General features: G+C 36.3%; 1 protein-coding gene across 1 annotated transcript; it reads left to right on the top strand.

Annotated features, from left to right (window-relative positions):
* The first annotated feature begins 3,085 nt into the window (after positions 1-3,085).
* Positions 3,086-11,949, top strand: LOC128225984 (acid-sensing ion channel 1A-like). Its single transcript, XM_052935876.1, has 6 exons — positions 3,086-3,185; positions 3,461-3,662; positions 4,691-5,237; positions 8,084-8,186; positions 10,520-10,685; positions 11,901-11,949. Exons 1-6 carry the CDS (start codon positions 3,131-3,133, stop codon positions 11,947-11,949), a joined length of 1,122 nt encoding a protein of 373 aa, XP_052791836.1. The 5' UTR covers positions 3,086-3,130.
* Positions 11,950-16,527: the final 4,578 nt, after the last annotated feature.

Here is a 16,527-nt window from a genome sequence, read left to right as displayed (position 1 = left end):
AAAACTATCTCCTATGCAGGGATGCGTAAGCAGAGTGGCACCTAGGTATGTCCATCGCTTACTCTCACATAGCGCTTTGCCATGAGCCAGTGTGGCATTACTGCAACAATATTGATGGCCCACAACTGAATAAATTGTAGGTTTTCTATTTTCGGAGAAAATACTATTTAAATTAAATTTTTATTCAAGTTTCTACAAAATCAATGACTCATTGAACGTAGTGAACTCCTGGCTCCTACTAGCAGAAGAGCAATAGCTGATTTACATACCAACTATCAAAGCTTTTTATGTACAGGGTTAAGACAAGAACAGGTCTAAATTTTATGTTCTTTTTAATCAGTACACAAGCGATTAATTGTAGTTCCAATGCAGTTAATTTTAACAACCTTTGCTAAGAACCTCTAGCGTGTGTTATATATATAAAAAGGAAACATACGGAATAGGTATTTCTGGCTGAATTGCAAAACTTGCTCATGGCGGTGGTCAACTTTGGATTGAAAGGTATTCTTAGTCTGTTCAGGTCAGGTAAGTAGGACTTTGCAACAGAAATGGGCATACGCAATTAGCCTTTTTAGATCGGCTACCGTAGGACCCTGCAACATAAATTGACATCTGCTTTCATCCTATTTAGATTATCTCACGCAGGACCCTGCTTCAGAAATGGACATCTGCAGTCAGCCTATTTAGATCGGCTACCGTAGAACCCGGCAACATAAATGGACATCTGCAGTCAGCCTATTTAGATCGGATACCGTAGAACCCGGCAACATAAATGGACATCTGCAGTCAGCTTTTTTATGTGTTCCGACGTAAGTATTATATTTGCATGCGCCAGAATGTTCTTACGATGTGTGTATGCAACAAATTGTACTTGAAATGCTAGCAGATCTCAAAATATGCACAAGTCCGACTCGGGAGAAAAGCTCTTGGCACCAATGTTCCCAATATGTTATTGTACCGCATTCTCCGGTTTTCGAAATATGCCCTTTAGATAAAATTATCAAATAAAATATATATCATATTCACGTGTGTAAAAGTAAACACAGGGCATTGCTGCACCACGGAAGTTCTTTGCATCCTGTTTAATGGTGGAGCTGGCATTTAGCGGCCATGTAATAGTACTTGAAGTCATTCTTTCGTGTAATGAAATAAGTGCGAAGCATACATAATTGAAAGACTGTCAATTTTCGTCATAATATAATTTTAATTACACTCATAATACGCTTGGACCGCATCATGCCCATGCACAATCACTTTACGACTTACATATAAATGTTTTATCTTGGATATGCTCGAAAGCGAGCAAATGCTTCCCACGCAGGAAATTTCTTTTCTGATCCCCTTGCATGGGACGTTCAGGTTAAAGCATAATTGTATAGGTGCAACCAAACGTAAATAAATCGATATTGCAATTACCAATTTTTATTATTCTAAATTGAAGAGCTTCGTGAATTTGTACATGCATATTAATTTACACGAATAGCCATTTTCCGCTGTTTTTAATGATTAATAACTTTAAAATCATATCCGAGGAAACCCAAACTCAAAAACGATTTAACAGGAATATACCCAAAACATCTTGAAATATTCGTGGTAAAAGCGTGTAAAATGTTAGTGCTAGTTACATAGAAACCCCGGGCCCATGCCGAATATATGTGCCTACACTAATGAATGCTTCTAAACTTCTTAAATTGTACGAATGAAATACAGAACAATACGGAAAGACATCGCCCTAAATCCAGCCGCCATTGCACGTGAAAACGAAGTAGTTCTCTTAATGTGTCCAAAGAATGAGAAACATCCCGTTTAAAGTGGCGTCAACCAATATAAAATTAGAAGTTGGTCCCTCAACATCGTACATGGTGTAACAATAGCCCATATTTGTCTTGTATAAGAAGCCTGTACTCGAGAAAAAAGGTTGAACATCAATAGTTTTCATAACCAATGCGTAAATCCAATCAAGAAACCAAACTATTCTGGAAGAAAATAAAATTTATAACATTATTCTACAAGATAAATTGCTAAACTAAAGGTAGCTATTATAAACACATTAATACTATCGCAGTTGGAAAAGCATGAGTTACTGATAAATACACCATTTTAAAATACGTTTACTAGTCTTCTTCAAAATATTTGGACGTCAAAAACGAACGACCGCCTAAAATATGTGTGTTGTGTATTTATCAAAATTTTTAAATATTGAGCCAAGATTTTGAAAAGACTACATTCTTACAAAGAGCTTGATCTCGCCAATGGTATTAATAACTCATGAACTGTAGCCCTGCTTCATGATAACTCTGTATTAATGCAGTAACATTTGCAACAAACGCCCCTTCGTTTGTACTCACTTGATCTACTAACAGAGTAAATTAAGAACAGGAAGTAATGGTTTGTTCCATATTTTTGGTCGTGAAGATTAACAAGTAAAATTGTTATAAATTTTGTACATTATAAATTTAACTATTACCTTTAGAAGCGTTTTTCATACATGTTAGGCAAACTAGATGTGTCAGCGGAAATGCATTTTCCCAATCACCAGTGGTTGCCGTTTTTCATTTAGTATCACTGGGGTTGAAAAGTCTCTTGAAAGACACCCATGTTTTGACAAAGTTTAAGAAGTATGGGATGTGAAACTGTGGTACAGACGAAACGACACCAATTCAAAAGACTCACTTGACAACAAATTATAATAGATATCATTTAATAAACAATATATTCCTGTCAAACATTTATTTTAGAATACAATGTAGCGTTTAAACAAAATGGTTGCCTTAAGAAAAAAAGAAAAAAAGTTTCATACTTGTGTTTTATCTATTTTAACTTTCATTTAAATCGCGAGTGGACATGAATATGAATAGAATAATTTATAGTTGATGTTTAAATTAAACTCGTGACTTATTGAGTTTGATAAATTAATGGCAGATGAATTGCAGAAAGCATCATGTAACATTGACGGTAATTATAACGTGACTGGTATCCAGCTTTCAGGGAGAAAACCATTGATCAGATATGCATCATTAGAGACTATTAAAAGAGTTGTGGGAGATTGAGACAGTTTCATCTGACGGGAACGTAGATGATCCAATCTTTTTTTTCAAAATCGTATATACAGTGTTGTACGGAGATCAAAATGAATTGTCTGGATAGTAAACGTTCAACCGAAGCGTCCACTTCTGAAGGATTAGGTAAAACTGTTTCATTTTGTGCACATTTTTTATGAAACTTTTTCATATCAATGTATTGTGTTTGAATAACAATTATCTATTATATGTATAATGATAGAACACTTTTATATAGATTTTTCTGGGTACTATAATTTGCTTCAAAGAATAAACTATAGATATAAATGAGCAGTTGTCATGGTCGTTTGAATATATTATCAAAACTTATACTCATTAATTATAGTTTGATCACGAATCAAAGTATTTGATATTCATTAAACCGGTGTTCTTGTCAACAGATCAATTTAAGGCAAATGATGATGAATCTACTGCGAACGCCAAAGGTGATTTCGATGCCAATGTTTCCACATTACAAGATAGTCATACTCTAAGTAATAGCCGACTTATGGCGTTTAAACTGGAATGGAATGGCTGGGCTAGTAGAACGACATTTCATGGAATTGTAAATATTGTTGACAATGGATTGCTGTTGATTCGAAGGTAAATTTATTATATAACGCATATGGATAAAAAAAACCCACTAAAATGTTCATGCTATCGTGGGATACCCGTGTGCGATGTACACCGTTACTCTCCTTATAAAGTGTAACGAGGACATCGGTTATAAACATTATCGCGTCAGTATTCCGAACATTAGCCATTGTTGCAATATTGGCTCAAATATTTAAGCATATACTACATCAATAAAATTTCCAAACACAAAAACTCAATATTCGGTTATATTTGCATGCGGCATAGAAATGAAGAATACATATTTTAAATGTATAATTACATAGTGCCTAAGTTTCATCATTACTGTTTGAGCAGTTTAGTGTGAACATGTAACATCAAAAATCAATTCCAACATATGACCATATGATAGTGTTTTTAAAACGCTGGACTATTTGGCCGTTGTCTTCAAAGGGCGCATTTCTTTTAGATTCAAGCGTAATCACCATGTTTATATACGTGTGGCGCGTGTAAATGCATTTGTTTGGATTCCATGCATCAATGACACAGTCAGGCCGCAAGCGATGGCTTTACAGGGTTTACCCTTTGTCATTCTTGCAGCGAATTGAAAGCGAAACAAGTTGACGCAAACTTTCAAAATGATGATACAAAATACTTAAACCTGATTGTATGCCATAAGTAAAGGTTAAAGTAATCGATCAATTGCCAAAACATTTACGTCATTTAAGCAACAAAATACATTTCAGTTACCTTATTATTTATCAATATTGACCAGCTGCAGGTTTGGTCTTGTTGACAAAGCCAAGTATGTAAAACATATAATGCGCTGAATTATTGGTTTGGCCTTCTAGCGATAGTTTAACGTATTATTTTAATTTTTGAGACAATTGTCAACACAGAGCATGGCTACATTTAATAATAAATCAGTTTGTCTCACGACCGAAAAAAATGGATTTCGATTTTTATACATCTTTATATGAAAATATTTTTAAATACTGTTTGCTAGATGACATGTATGCTATAACTATATCTGTAGGGTCTTTTTCTTCTGTTTTCAGAATAGTTTGGTTTGTATTAATCGTGGCAGGTGTTTACGGCCTAGTGTCAAATACTGTTAGTCAAACTCAGCGCTTTTTGGAATACAGAACCCTCACACAAGACACAATATTCTATGACCCTGATCTAAAACTACCCGCTGTCACCGTTTGCAGTATGAACACATTAGATAGCACTTCTTTTACCGACAAAAGAGACTTGGTGATCTTACGAAACTTGTACGTAGGTATGTCCAACAGATCCGCTCTGCTAGAGTATCCTGGTGAAGAATATGTTAAAAACGTCAGCCTTAAGGAATTATTTAGGAGCGGATTCATGCCAAGCAATAAAACATTCCGTTCATGTTTTCGACCTAGGGGCGGCACCTTAGTTGACTGTGTTCCAGAGATTCGATTAACAAACTTGGGCCATTGCCACACCATGTACGATGTTGAAGCTCCCAAATCTACTTTTGTGCTTGCTGACTCGACTTTAAGCGACATCTTTCTTTTACTCTGGACCAATCAAGATGACTACTTTGTTTCATATGGAATGGCGGCTGGCTTTAAGGTAATGTCATTTATTCAGTTATTTCTGTAATTGATCGGAGTTTTCAATATGATTGAGAGCATCTTTCTGGGTAAATATAGGCGGAAAACAGTCCCATACGACACTCTTTCATATATAACCATCTGATGAACTACTTTTATGTTCAATGTTACTTCAACTTAATGTTAGGTCAAAAAAGTAATTGCAAGAGGACGAGTTGTCGTGGCAATGTTGACATTCGTATGTATCCTCGCTTCTCGGAACATAACATCATAACAAATGGCAATAAACCTGTCCCTTTCAACTCGCTCTTATCAGTTAAGCATCTTTCAAAATTGATTATACATCATTAATCGACAATACAATTGTATAACCACAGATGAGACTCCTCAAGATTAATGGCCCGTAATTACAATATCGATTGATTAAAGGGTGCTTGCAATCTGGCGTACAATGAAATAATTACATGTTTTCGAGAATAATCCCGAAAGACAGATATTCCTAGTTGCAAATCATTTGCTCGCATTATAACACACAATTAAAATGTAAAGGATTAACACAACGGGATTCAAACGTTAGCTTCAAAAGTATAATTAATCGAAAAACAAATATTCACATGTAGTCAAAATGTATAAAAAGGATCTCAGTACATTTCCATTAGCGACAGGAAGTCAAACTATGATGCATGTGCTATTCTTTTTACGTTTAAGTTTTAGAGAATAAACAAACAATACAAGTGCACTTGTAAATATACTTTGAGACTTAAATTGATTTCATAATAGAAGCACGCCTTTATCAAATTTCACTCTGCGTGTTAAAATGCAATTTAAGTATAAGATGTAACGATTTAATGCGCTATCGATGCTATGTTTCCGCAGATCGCTGTCCACGATGCTAACGAGACACCTGATATGAAAAATGCCCTTGCTATTGGTCCTGGTCTGGCCCATTTCATAACCATCAACAAGCACGAGGTCAGTGATGAACCCCTTACAGTTTGCATGTGGAGTCTACGTATTTAACTTGTCAATTAGCTGGATATAGCTAGCCAGGCAACGTTTTCTTTATTAAATGCACAGGTTAACACTGGACTAGTTGGTGACCAGACAAAATGTGTTCCTCGTCTTTTGCATAAGACAGGGTTTTCAGTTGTGTACGAGTATTAATATTCCAGTATCGATCACAATCGGATCAGTCAACTCTTTTATTAGCTAATAGCATTTTACAGAGCTAAACGAACTAACATATGAAAAACAATGACAACTCAGTTTAGCTGCAGTGGAAAATAAACCATCTGTGCTAGGGATTGGACAAGTGTACATAGTTTCTGACCCCTTGGTACGTCCTCTGTAGGCGGCCCATGTGCGTTCATAATGATGTAACGGTCCGCTGTAGGCGGCAGATGTGCGATCCGTTGTAGTTGGCAGTAGTGCGTTCATAATAATGTAACTGTCCGCTGTAGGCGGCGGATGTGCGTTCATTGTATAACATTCCGTTATAGACGGAAGTACGTTCATAGTACATATGTTTACTTGGTTGGAAATGTGCAAAAACAGCAAAGCCCGGGTTCTGTGTGGATAGAGAATTTACTGTATATAAAGACAAGCGGACCCCTTCAGGGTCGGGCATGCTTTTCTCTAAAGGGATATATTGGCCTTGTACGAGGGTCATCCGTAAAGTTGAACTGCCATGCTTATTATTGATAAGACGATATTGAAGTAAAAGTCTACAAATAAGCAGAATATAATGTTATCAATATATTTCAATACTAAAATATTCATATTATTGACATGTACTTAAATACATGCTACCTAGGCAACCGAAGTTAGGCGTTACGGAGCACTTTGAATAATTTGCTAAGTGTTGTTACATAAATCGCCGTAAAGCCGCAATATCTCTTTTAGAAATAACGGCATTGCCTTAAAAATTCACAGGACGCCAATTTAAACTTTCATGACGTTTACCGCCAAATTTCAATGTCGTATCTGGTATATTAATATTGTTGTGTAGCAAACACGTAGCACTGTAGCTTCAACGCTTAGCGTCACGGGTGACGACGTCAATTCATACGGAGCAACGCGAGGATATTAAGTTCTGCGTAAATGCTAGCTACACGCCTACACAGACGCTTGCTGTTTTTAAAAAGACAGAAAAATCATCCAAAGTGTGCAGATCACTCATTTTCAAATGTAACAGGCGTTTTGATTGGACTTAAACAGATAATGCACCGTCCATGTAGTCCAGAACTTACTCAAATGGACTTAGCTGTCTTTCCTCGCTTGAAGAGCGAGCTTTCCTCGCTTGAAGAGCGAGCTTAAGGGAAAACAATTTGAAGACATCAATGACATTCAGACACAGGGTTTGCTCATTTGTTAAGAATTGTTTCAGTGACTAGTACAGAGAGATAATGATAACACTTGGATAAAGCGACATCAGAAATGTATAGCACATAACGGTGAATATTTTGAATAATATTGACGCTTTTTAAAGTGCTCCGTACAGTTGCTTATATGCTATGTTCCATTTACTTTACACTTGTTATTTGTCATTTTTTTGTATGTAAATAGCGCATACATAGTATTATCGAGAAAAAATGTTTTTCTTTTTTTCTTTCAAAAGATGGGTTTGGAAATGCATTAGTCCACGAACTCGTCAGGAATCGCACGTTACACGATCAATATCGCTTAAGCCGATGTTAATTAGGGCGTTGACAGTGTTGCACCAACCAATTATGTCAATAAACAATGTCACCCACTAAATATTGAAACTGATGTTTGCATACTTGATGTATTTCGTGCGTCCAAAGGTTTTGTCTTTGAGACATTATGCCTTTAACAACCAAAGGCTGTCTCTGTATCTCATTTCAGCACAAGTACATGCCACCTCCAGTTCGAGCTTTTGGAGACCGAGTATGCGTTACCTTCGAAGATTTGCCGCATAATTATAGCATCAGTCAATGCTTACGGGAATGTAGGTCTAAATATATGAATGCAACATGTGGGTCCAGGTTACATATTAAGCATCAATTTAAACATTTCTTTTTTCAATAGTCTGCATAGGCCCAATTTGATTGTCTTTAATATAACATTTTCAGACTCTTTTTTGTAAAGATGTGTAATTAGAAACATATTCCGAATGATCAAATTAAAGTCATGTAACATGTATATTAAAATTCGTATAGGCAACCGGACTGAATGTGATCCACTCGACTTGATAGACTGTTACAATAACGCAGTTGGTAAGATATTTTTATTGCAAATAATATACAGGCATATTATCATGATACCTCTTTAAAGTGTTTAAAATGATTCATATTAAATATAATTTCTAATGCGTACGTCTTTATTATTGACATTGAGCTCATTGCCTTTCATGACGCATTGCCTTTCATGACGCATTGACTTTCATGACGCATTGCCTTTCATGACGCATTGCCTTTCATGACTCATTACAATTCATGACGCATTGCCATTCATGACGCATTACAATTCATGACGCGTTGCCTTTCATGACGCATTGTCATTCATGACGAATTGATATTCATGACGCATTGCAATTCATAACGCATTGCCATTCATGACGCGTTGCCATTCATGACGCATTGCCTTTCATGGCGCATTGACTTTCATGACGCATTGCCATTCATGACGCATTGCCTATCATGACGCATTGCCTTTCATGACGCGTTGCCATTCATGACGCATTGTCATTCATGACGCATTACAATTCATGACGCATTGCCATTCATGACGCATTACAATTCATAACGCATTGCCATTCATGACGAATTGTCATTCATGACGAATTGATATTCATGACGCATTGCAATTCATAACGCATCGCCATTCATGACGCGTTGCCATTCATGACGCATTGTCATTCATGATGCATTGCCATTCATGACGAATTGATATTCATGACGCATTACAATTCATGACGCATTGCCATTCATGACGCGTTGCCATTCATGACGCATTGTCATTCATGACGCGTTGCCATTCATGACGCATTGCCATTCATGACGCATTGCCATTCATGACGCGTTGCCATTCATGACGCATTGCCATTCATGACGCATTGTCATTCATGGCGCATTACAATTCATGACGCATTGTCATTCATGACGCATTACAATTCATGACGCGTTGCCATTCATGACGCATTGTCATTCATGGCGCATTGCCATTCATGACGCGTTGCCATTCATGACGCATTGCCATTCATGACGCATTGCCATTCATGACGCATTGCCATTCATGACGCGTTGCCATTCATGACGCATTGCCATTCATGACGCATTGCCATTCATGACGCGTTGCCATTCATGACGCATTGCCATTCATGACGCATTGTCATTCATGACGCATTACAATTCATGACGCATTGTCATTCATGACGCATTACAATTCATGACGCGTTGCCATTCATGACGCATTGTCATTCATGGCGCATTGCCATTCATGACGCGTTGCCATTCATGACGCATTGCCATTCATGACGCGTTGCCATTCATGACGCATTGCCATTCATGACGCATTGTATTGACGCATTGCCATTCATGACGCATTGCCATTCATGACGCATTGCCATTCATGACGCGTTGCCATTCATGACGCATTGCCATTCATGACGCATTGCCATTCATGACGCGTTGCCATTCATGACGCATTGCCATTCATGACGCATTGTCATTCATGACGCATTACAATTCATGACGCATTGTCATTCATGACGCATTACAATTCATGACGCGTTGCCATTCATGACGCATTGCCATTCATGACGCGTTGCCATTCATGACGCATTGCCATTCATGACGCATTGTCATTCATGACTCATTACAATTCATTACGCATTGCCATTCATGACGCATTACAATTCATGACGCGTTGCCATTCATGACGCATTGTCATTCATGACGAATTGATATTCATGACGCATTGCAATTCATAACGCATTGCCATTCATGACGCGTTGCCATTCATGACGCATTGCAATTCATATCGCGTTGCCATTCATGACGAATTGCCTTTCATGACGCGTTGCCATTCATGACGCATTGCAATTCATGACGCATTACAATTCATGACGCATTGCCATTCATGACGCATTGTCATTCATGACGCATTGCAATTCATAACGCATTGCAATTCATGACGCATTGCAAATCATGACGCATTGCAATTCATGACGCATTGCCATTCATAACGCATTGCCATTCATGACGCATTGCTATTCATGACGTATTGCCTTTCATGTATTTAGTGTGTAAGATATTGAAGAACTAAATACTTTATTTACAGTCTCCTACGTGAGCCAATCAAAGGAGGCACATTGTGACTGCCCATTTTCGTGTAACGAGAATATATACGTCACGAAACTAACGTCGACCTATTTTCCCTCCGACAACTATCTGAAGATGATGTACCCAAACCTGAGTCATTTAGAAGAACTAGCTAGGTCGTACAGGTGAATATACTTTTGACATGGATTAACAACTGCTAGAAAATGTTAATACTTAATTGTTTTTATATTGTATAGATGGATAGATAGCATGGTATTTTAATCTTAAAATAGTTCATTTTTATTCATCTTCACAGTTGTTAAATTCTGTCAAAGCATAGATATTGATAATACTGGGTTATTGCCGTCGATGGAGAACGTTTATCTGGCAAGGCGGAGGAATTTATCGGGTGAGCCGGAGGAGAACCCGATAAAATCCGCAGCCGAGCCAGATAAACTTTCTCCATCCACGGCACTAACCTAGTATTCTATTTATCCTGTTACTTTGTTAAATTGAACACCATAAATAACCTAAAAATAATTAAGAATCTTAAAAATAAGGGTGACAACTGTTTTTTTCCATGTTGACGTCTTCACACTCTGTATCTATCGGTCCCAAAATAGTTCTGAAAACTGTTCAACTTATTTGAATTTCAATACGTTTATATTAAAAGTAATTGCATTTTAATACGTCAATATCAATTCAAAACATAAAAAAGCTTTTAAAAGTGCATAACCATGGATCATTTCCCAAACATTATCTGATGATGAAACAATTATTCCGCAAGTCACAGAGTACAGTACGCAGGTGATGATTCAAGATCACGAGTGTTTACAAACAATCGCCACATGTTAAATGGATTTAATTCATGTTGATAGTGTTGGATGTTCAGAACTGCACCGGCAAAGTGATCATTCATTTCTGTTGTAAGTGAGATTTTGTCATTCACCACAGAAATGGAATAAACTATCGACGAGTATCGTTGAATGCCGCACAGTTTCCAGCATATGCAGGTGGGGTAAGAATTTAACATCACATGTAGATTTTCAGGTATGGGACTTTAGGGGCTAGTGATCGTTGAGGTCGATTGTTGGCGGTCTATTGATAAGATACTGAAACAGTATTTGTGCTTTTCCGCTGACATTTCCGAATATAGAAAAGAAGTTCGTTTTCGCGGTCACATGACCACCTGACTGTAGATGAACATCACGTGGTCTACTATCCTAATTAACTAAAATTTACACGGCACCTTGTTATTGGACCGATTTGTATGCAAGTGACAGGATAAAATAATAATGAAATATAATTTTACTTGAATGGTAATCCTGGTACAAATAGGGCCCATACAAACAGAGACAACACATTTTGCATCTTAATAAATTTACTTTTGTTTGTTTCAGAGCCAACCTCATGCAGGTCCAAATATCATTTGAATGTCTACCACCGTGAGCAAGTTCTGCAATTTAACAAGGAGGATCTATTCGGTATGTTATTTAATTGACACTGTTAATGTGTTGCTAGGAATTCTGTTATGCCAGGAATAAAATGGAAAACTTTGGGTTTTTATACTTGTGTTTTATGTAGCCAGTCAAATTCAAACAGAACTATATTGAGCAGAATTGTAATGGAAACATGCTTAGCACCAAATCCATATGCTAAAACAGTCGAATGGCAAAGACAAGAATAACGTGTAGTACCAAATGTAAACTAGAAGTTAATATTTGATGTGTACGTTTGCCTTTTATTGACAGCTTCTGTTGGTGGATTTTTTGGACTGTTTACCGGAGCCAGTGCCATTACAATATTCGAATTGTTCGAGCAGATACTGTGCAGTATATTTCGTTGCATTGTCCCAAATAAACAGTGACATCGAATTGACATTGTCATTAGAAAAATGGATTTTCTCAGATTTAAAGGAAAGAAAACGCTGGTAATATTGGTCGAAAGAAGAACATTTATGACACCATATTGTGGGGCCATGTGATGACAATTTCAGAAGTCATTTTTAAATTGCGTTTTAAAGGCATATTCCAAAGATATTATTGTGCTTCAAGAATTGACAGGCTATCATGATAGGCGGTCCCACGCTTCTACTTCGTTGAAGTTTTACTTGACCCGTTTCGATTGGGGGGGGGGGGGTTAATCCGCCCGTATCATGCGAATCATTAGAAAGGTAGAATTTGTCATTAATGCGACGTACTTTTTATAATATTCGAGCGTCCATTGAACGTGAATTGAAATGTTTCTCACTTCTTGTTCGGCAATATCTGGGGAGTTAACTATCTATGTACTGGAAAATAACATATTGTTAACGAATATTGTCAATAATTAAATGAAAATGTCAAAACAAGATATTTCTGTTCATGATATGTATGTAACCTCAATATTTTACCATGTGAATAGAAAAACGTAATGAACTGTAGGAAATCTCGAATGAATGAATTAACAGTGACCGGGTTTTACATTGTAACCAAAATGAAGAAAGCTTTGAAGTATTCGTAGGGATTAAATAAGTGTGTTATAGCTCTTTTTTCCACCGCTCTATCTACAGCTATTCCTTCCTGGCTTTTTTCGGCAAATCAGAAGGGTTTGCAGAAGAGAGACTCAGAAAAAGCAATTGTTCTGTTACTTCTCAATTTGGTAGAATTAAGATTGTTATTATTTTTTAATTCACTATATATCATTATATGTGTTATGTTATATGTATCGTTATTTATCTGTTTTAATGATCATGATCTATGTATCACTATCTGAAATAAATACTGGTAAAGCAAGAGCTTGAAATCATATTATTATGTTACATCTGTTTTTCAAATTTGATACAATTTGTGGCCAAAGACAGTAATGTAAACTTACAGACACAAACCGTTTAAAACCAATGATGCAATGAAAACTACAAGAACCGCCCAACACACATATTTGCCATATCAGTTATCAATAAACCCGAGTAACTACTACATTGCAACGGTTGAATCTAACGCAGAAGAATCCCATATCATTGACATTAACCGATTTTTGTGATTTTAAGTTAAACATAATTTATTGGAAAATATTAAGGCTGGTAATTTCTGGCTTTACGACTTCTGCAACGAGATATTTACCTCTTTTTGGCATAATTTCAACAACATTAATTTCACTTAACAGGGGATTTTCTGATAAAAACGTAGTTTCATTGGCCGAATCCCTGTACTTCGTATACGAGTGTTGTAATTGCTATTTATGGTCACGACATAGTCATGACACACTGAAGGAAAATGAACATCAATTGCAAGAAAAAATCAAACGAATATTGACACTGGAAACGAAAGCAAAACTATAAAAACTACTGTAATAAAATCCCCCCACCCCCCGATCCATCAGAAGTAGAAGCCAATGTTGAGACTTTGCAATCTAGAAAAGGCATTTTGTTTTCTCTACAACACCACGGAGCCTTTTTTAGAATATTTTAACCTTCGAAACATTATGTTAATATTATCATCAATTTTACCAAATGAACATGATTCGAGGGCTCGCATAGCTCAATTTGAAGTCTGGTGTGACTGTTCTGATGAAAATAGACTTAAACGTAGACAATATTGGATACGAAAAGATGTAATTTTTTAAGCTGAAACATCAAAATCATGCTACGTATTCCAGTTCGTGTTTGTTTCTGACCTATACAAGTTTCTTCCATTGGACAACAAATCATAAAAAACACATTTGTTGCATATGCAAAATAAGTACAAAGTTTGCAAGTTAACAATTATTTTTGTCTTAATAAAATCGTTTTCCTTGGAAGTAAAACAAAGAAAATAAGACACACAAAAGAAATTAAAAATGTTTCGCCGAGATCGTATACCAAAACACAGTGACAAATGGTTGTATACGATAAACACAATTTGAATCTTTCCATTCGATTGAGAGTTTTTAACATTCAAATATTGATGGGGTTTTTCTCTGAAAGGTCTCTTGAACTTATTTTTAAACAATTTTTGTTTTCCATTTGTTGTCAACATATTTCGCTATTGGTCAGAACGAAACTAAATTGTATTCAAGAAACCCGATGCACTCAGTAATGATTAATGTGTTCGCAAATGTAAACAAATACACCAGCTAAAATAGATCATGAGCCCTAAATTGAAATATTTCACAGAGTTGAATAAATTCATACCGATAACTATCCATAAAGAGTATAACGTAGAACTATACAATGGATAATGCCTACATCTTCTCAAATTATCCCCGTTGTTTTTATTTTATTATATATTTTTTTCCAGAATTAAATTAGTTGAACGAACTCATATTGTGTCTTTCGTTTAGTGATTTCTAATTTACTGATTTTGTTCACTAAGGTATATTACCAAAATAGAATAATTTGACATTGAATGATAATAAGTTTAAGGTGTATTGAGTGTCAGTTCATTTTTTGGACTAGGGCACTTGTTGGACTAGGGCACTTGTGGCCTAGTTCATAGCCATAACCGCGATGTCTGCATTTTCAAGCCGCATCTGAGGGTTCACTGACGTAATGTATTCATACGCTGTATTTTGATTGGATTGCCGTTAGCGAATTTGAATAATCAAAGTAGTACCAGAACTGATTACAATCACAACATCCAATAAAAATAGTTTTCCTAACAATTCAAGCTAACTGTATGTTCTTTTAATGAAGCACAATAAATGCATACGTAGCGAGTGAGTTAATCGGGTTAACCACATGAATGTTCTTGCATACGGTCAGATTATATGCAATAAGAATATGAACATATTGGAATAGTACGCATGGAGGTTTTTCCGTTCAATGCTCTGTATTGATATACTGGTACCCTCTTTCGCTTTTATCCGAAAAGAAATTAGTATCAGCTAACCGTGGTGCCCGTCGCGCATTCGAAATGTCTTGTGAATTCATACGTATTAAAAGCGAATAAAGCGTGCGGTCTAAGTAGAAAACAACCAGGAAAGTTGGTTTAAAAAAGTAGTGTTATCCTTTGTATACAATGTTGGTATTCCGAAGTCGGTCCCTGATCTTTTTTTCGACATAATTTGCATGTTTCCGTGATTTTTTCTTTTCGATACAAAGTTTATTTTTTAACTAATCATTGCATGGCACTTAGCAATTTTTTTGAATACAACATGATTTTTGGTATTTATTGTTCAAATACTATTAATGTTAACTAAAAACCATATGCCGCGTACCTGTATAACTTTATATTTTTGAGGAAAAGTAAATCAGGGTACCAGTCTACTAATTGACCTTAAAATTTTCTCTGATCAGAGCGGCCGAATGATTCAGACATGTACATGTTATCACTACTTCCGGATGCTGATGATGTGAATTTCATAGTGTTTTATTGAAGAAATTTATCAATAAAGCCGCCATTGAATGATTATCACCATCAAACGGATCTATTTTCATCTTACCGACGGTAGCATTTTTAATTTGACACGTTAATTTTCAACCAATACAAGTTCGTTTGAAAAACTCATGTGATTTCAATTTTGCAAAATGGAGATAAAAAGATATCAAATATGCGCATACTTATTTATGAAGTTTCATTCTAAATGAAGCCAAATATATGGATATGTGCACAGCATCTGTGAATAAGATGATTGTTTACCTATATGCATAGAAAAATCTTGGAGCCACTCTCAGTTTAAGTACATGACATTGTGATAAACCATCGCCATGTCATTGATAAAACAATCTTGCATGCTCAATTTTGATTTCCTCTCTTACATAATGCACCAGTCAATTGTTACCACGCCCCCCTCGAGGATATACCAGGGAAAAGGGCTGTGTTTTTACCTTTCAGGTGCCCTCGTAGCTAAAGAACTTCAGCGAACACATTATATATTACCTTTTTGGACGTGTTGTAAACATCAAAAAAATAAATATCAACATTACAGTTATGGAAGCCAGAACTAGTATCCTCGCAATGCTGGGTGATTGCGGTGGTTTTGTCTTCCCTCAAAATATATCAGGAAATTGCTCTTACCTTAGATCCCCGGGGTGTGGGGTTATTTACGGGATTTTACCACCAGTTCGTT

This window comes from Mya arenaria, chromosome 3, assembly GCF_026914265.1.
Source record: "Mya arenaria isolate MELC-2E11 chromosome 3, ASM2691426v1".
NCBI classification, from domain to species: Eukaryota; Metazoa; Mollusca; class Bivalvia; order Myida; family Myidae; genus Mya; species Mya arenaria.
This window is presented reverse-complemented; position numbering and strand designations above follow the sequence as displayed.

Bases quoted from the DNA above. Each gene is read 5' to 3' on its own strand.
- LOC128225984 (XM_052935876.1), top strand. From the start codon at position 3,131: ATGAATTGTCTGGATAGTAAACGTTCAACCGAAGCGTCCACTTCTGAA. The intron at 3,186-3,460 runs GTAAAACTGTTT...TCTTGTCAACAG, and splicing joins GTCCACTTCTGAAGGATTAG to ATCAATTTAAGGCAAATGAT. The intron at 3,663-4,690 runs GTAAATTTATTA...TTCTGTTTTCAG, and splicing joins GGATTGCTGTTGATTCGAAG to AATAGTTTGGTTTGTATTAA.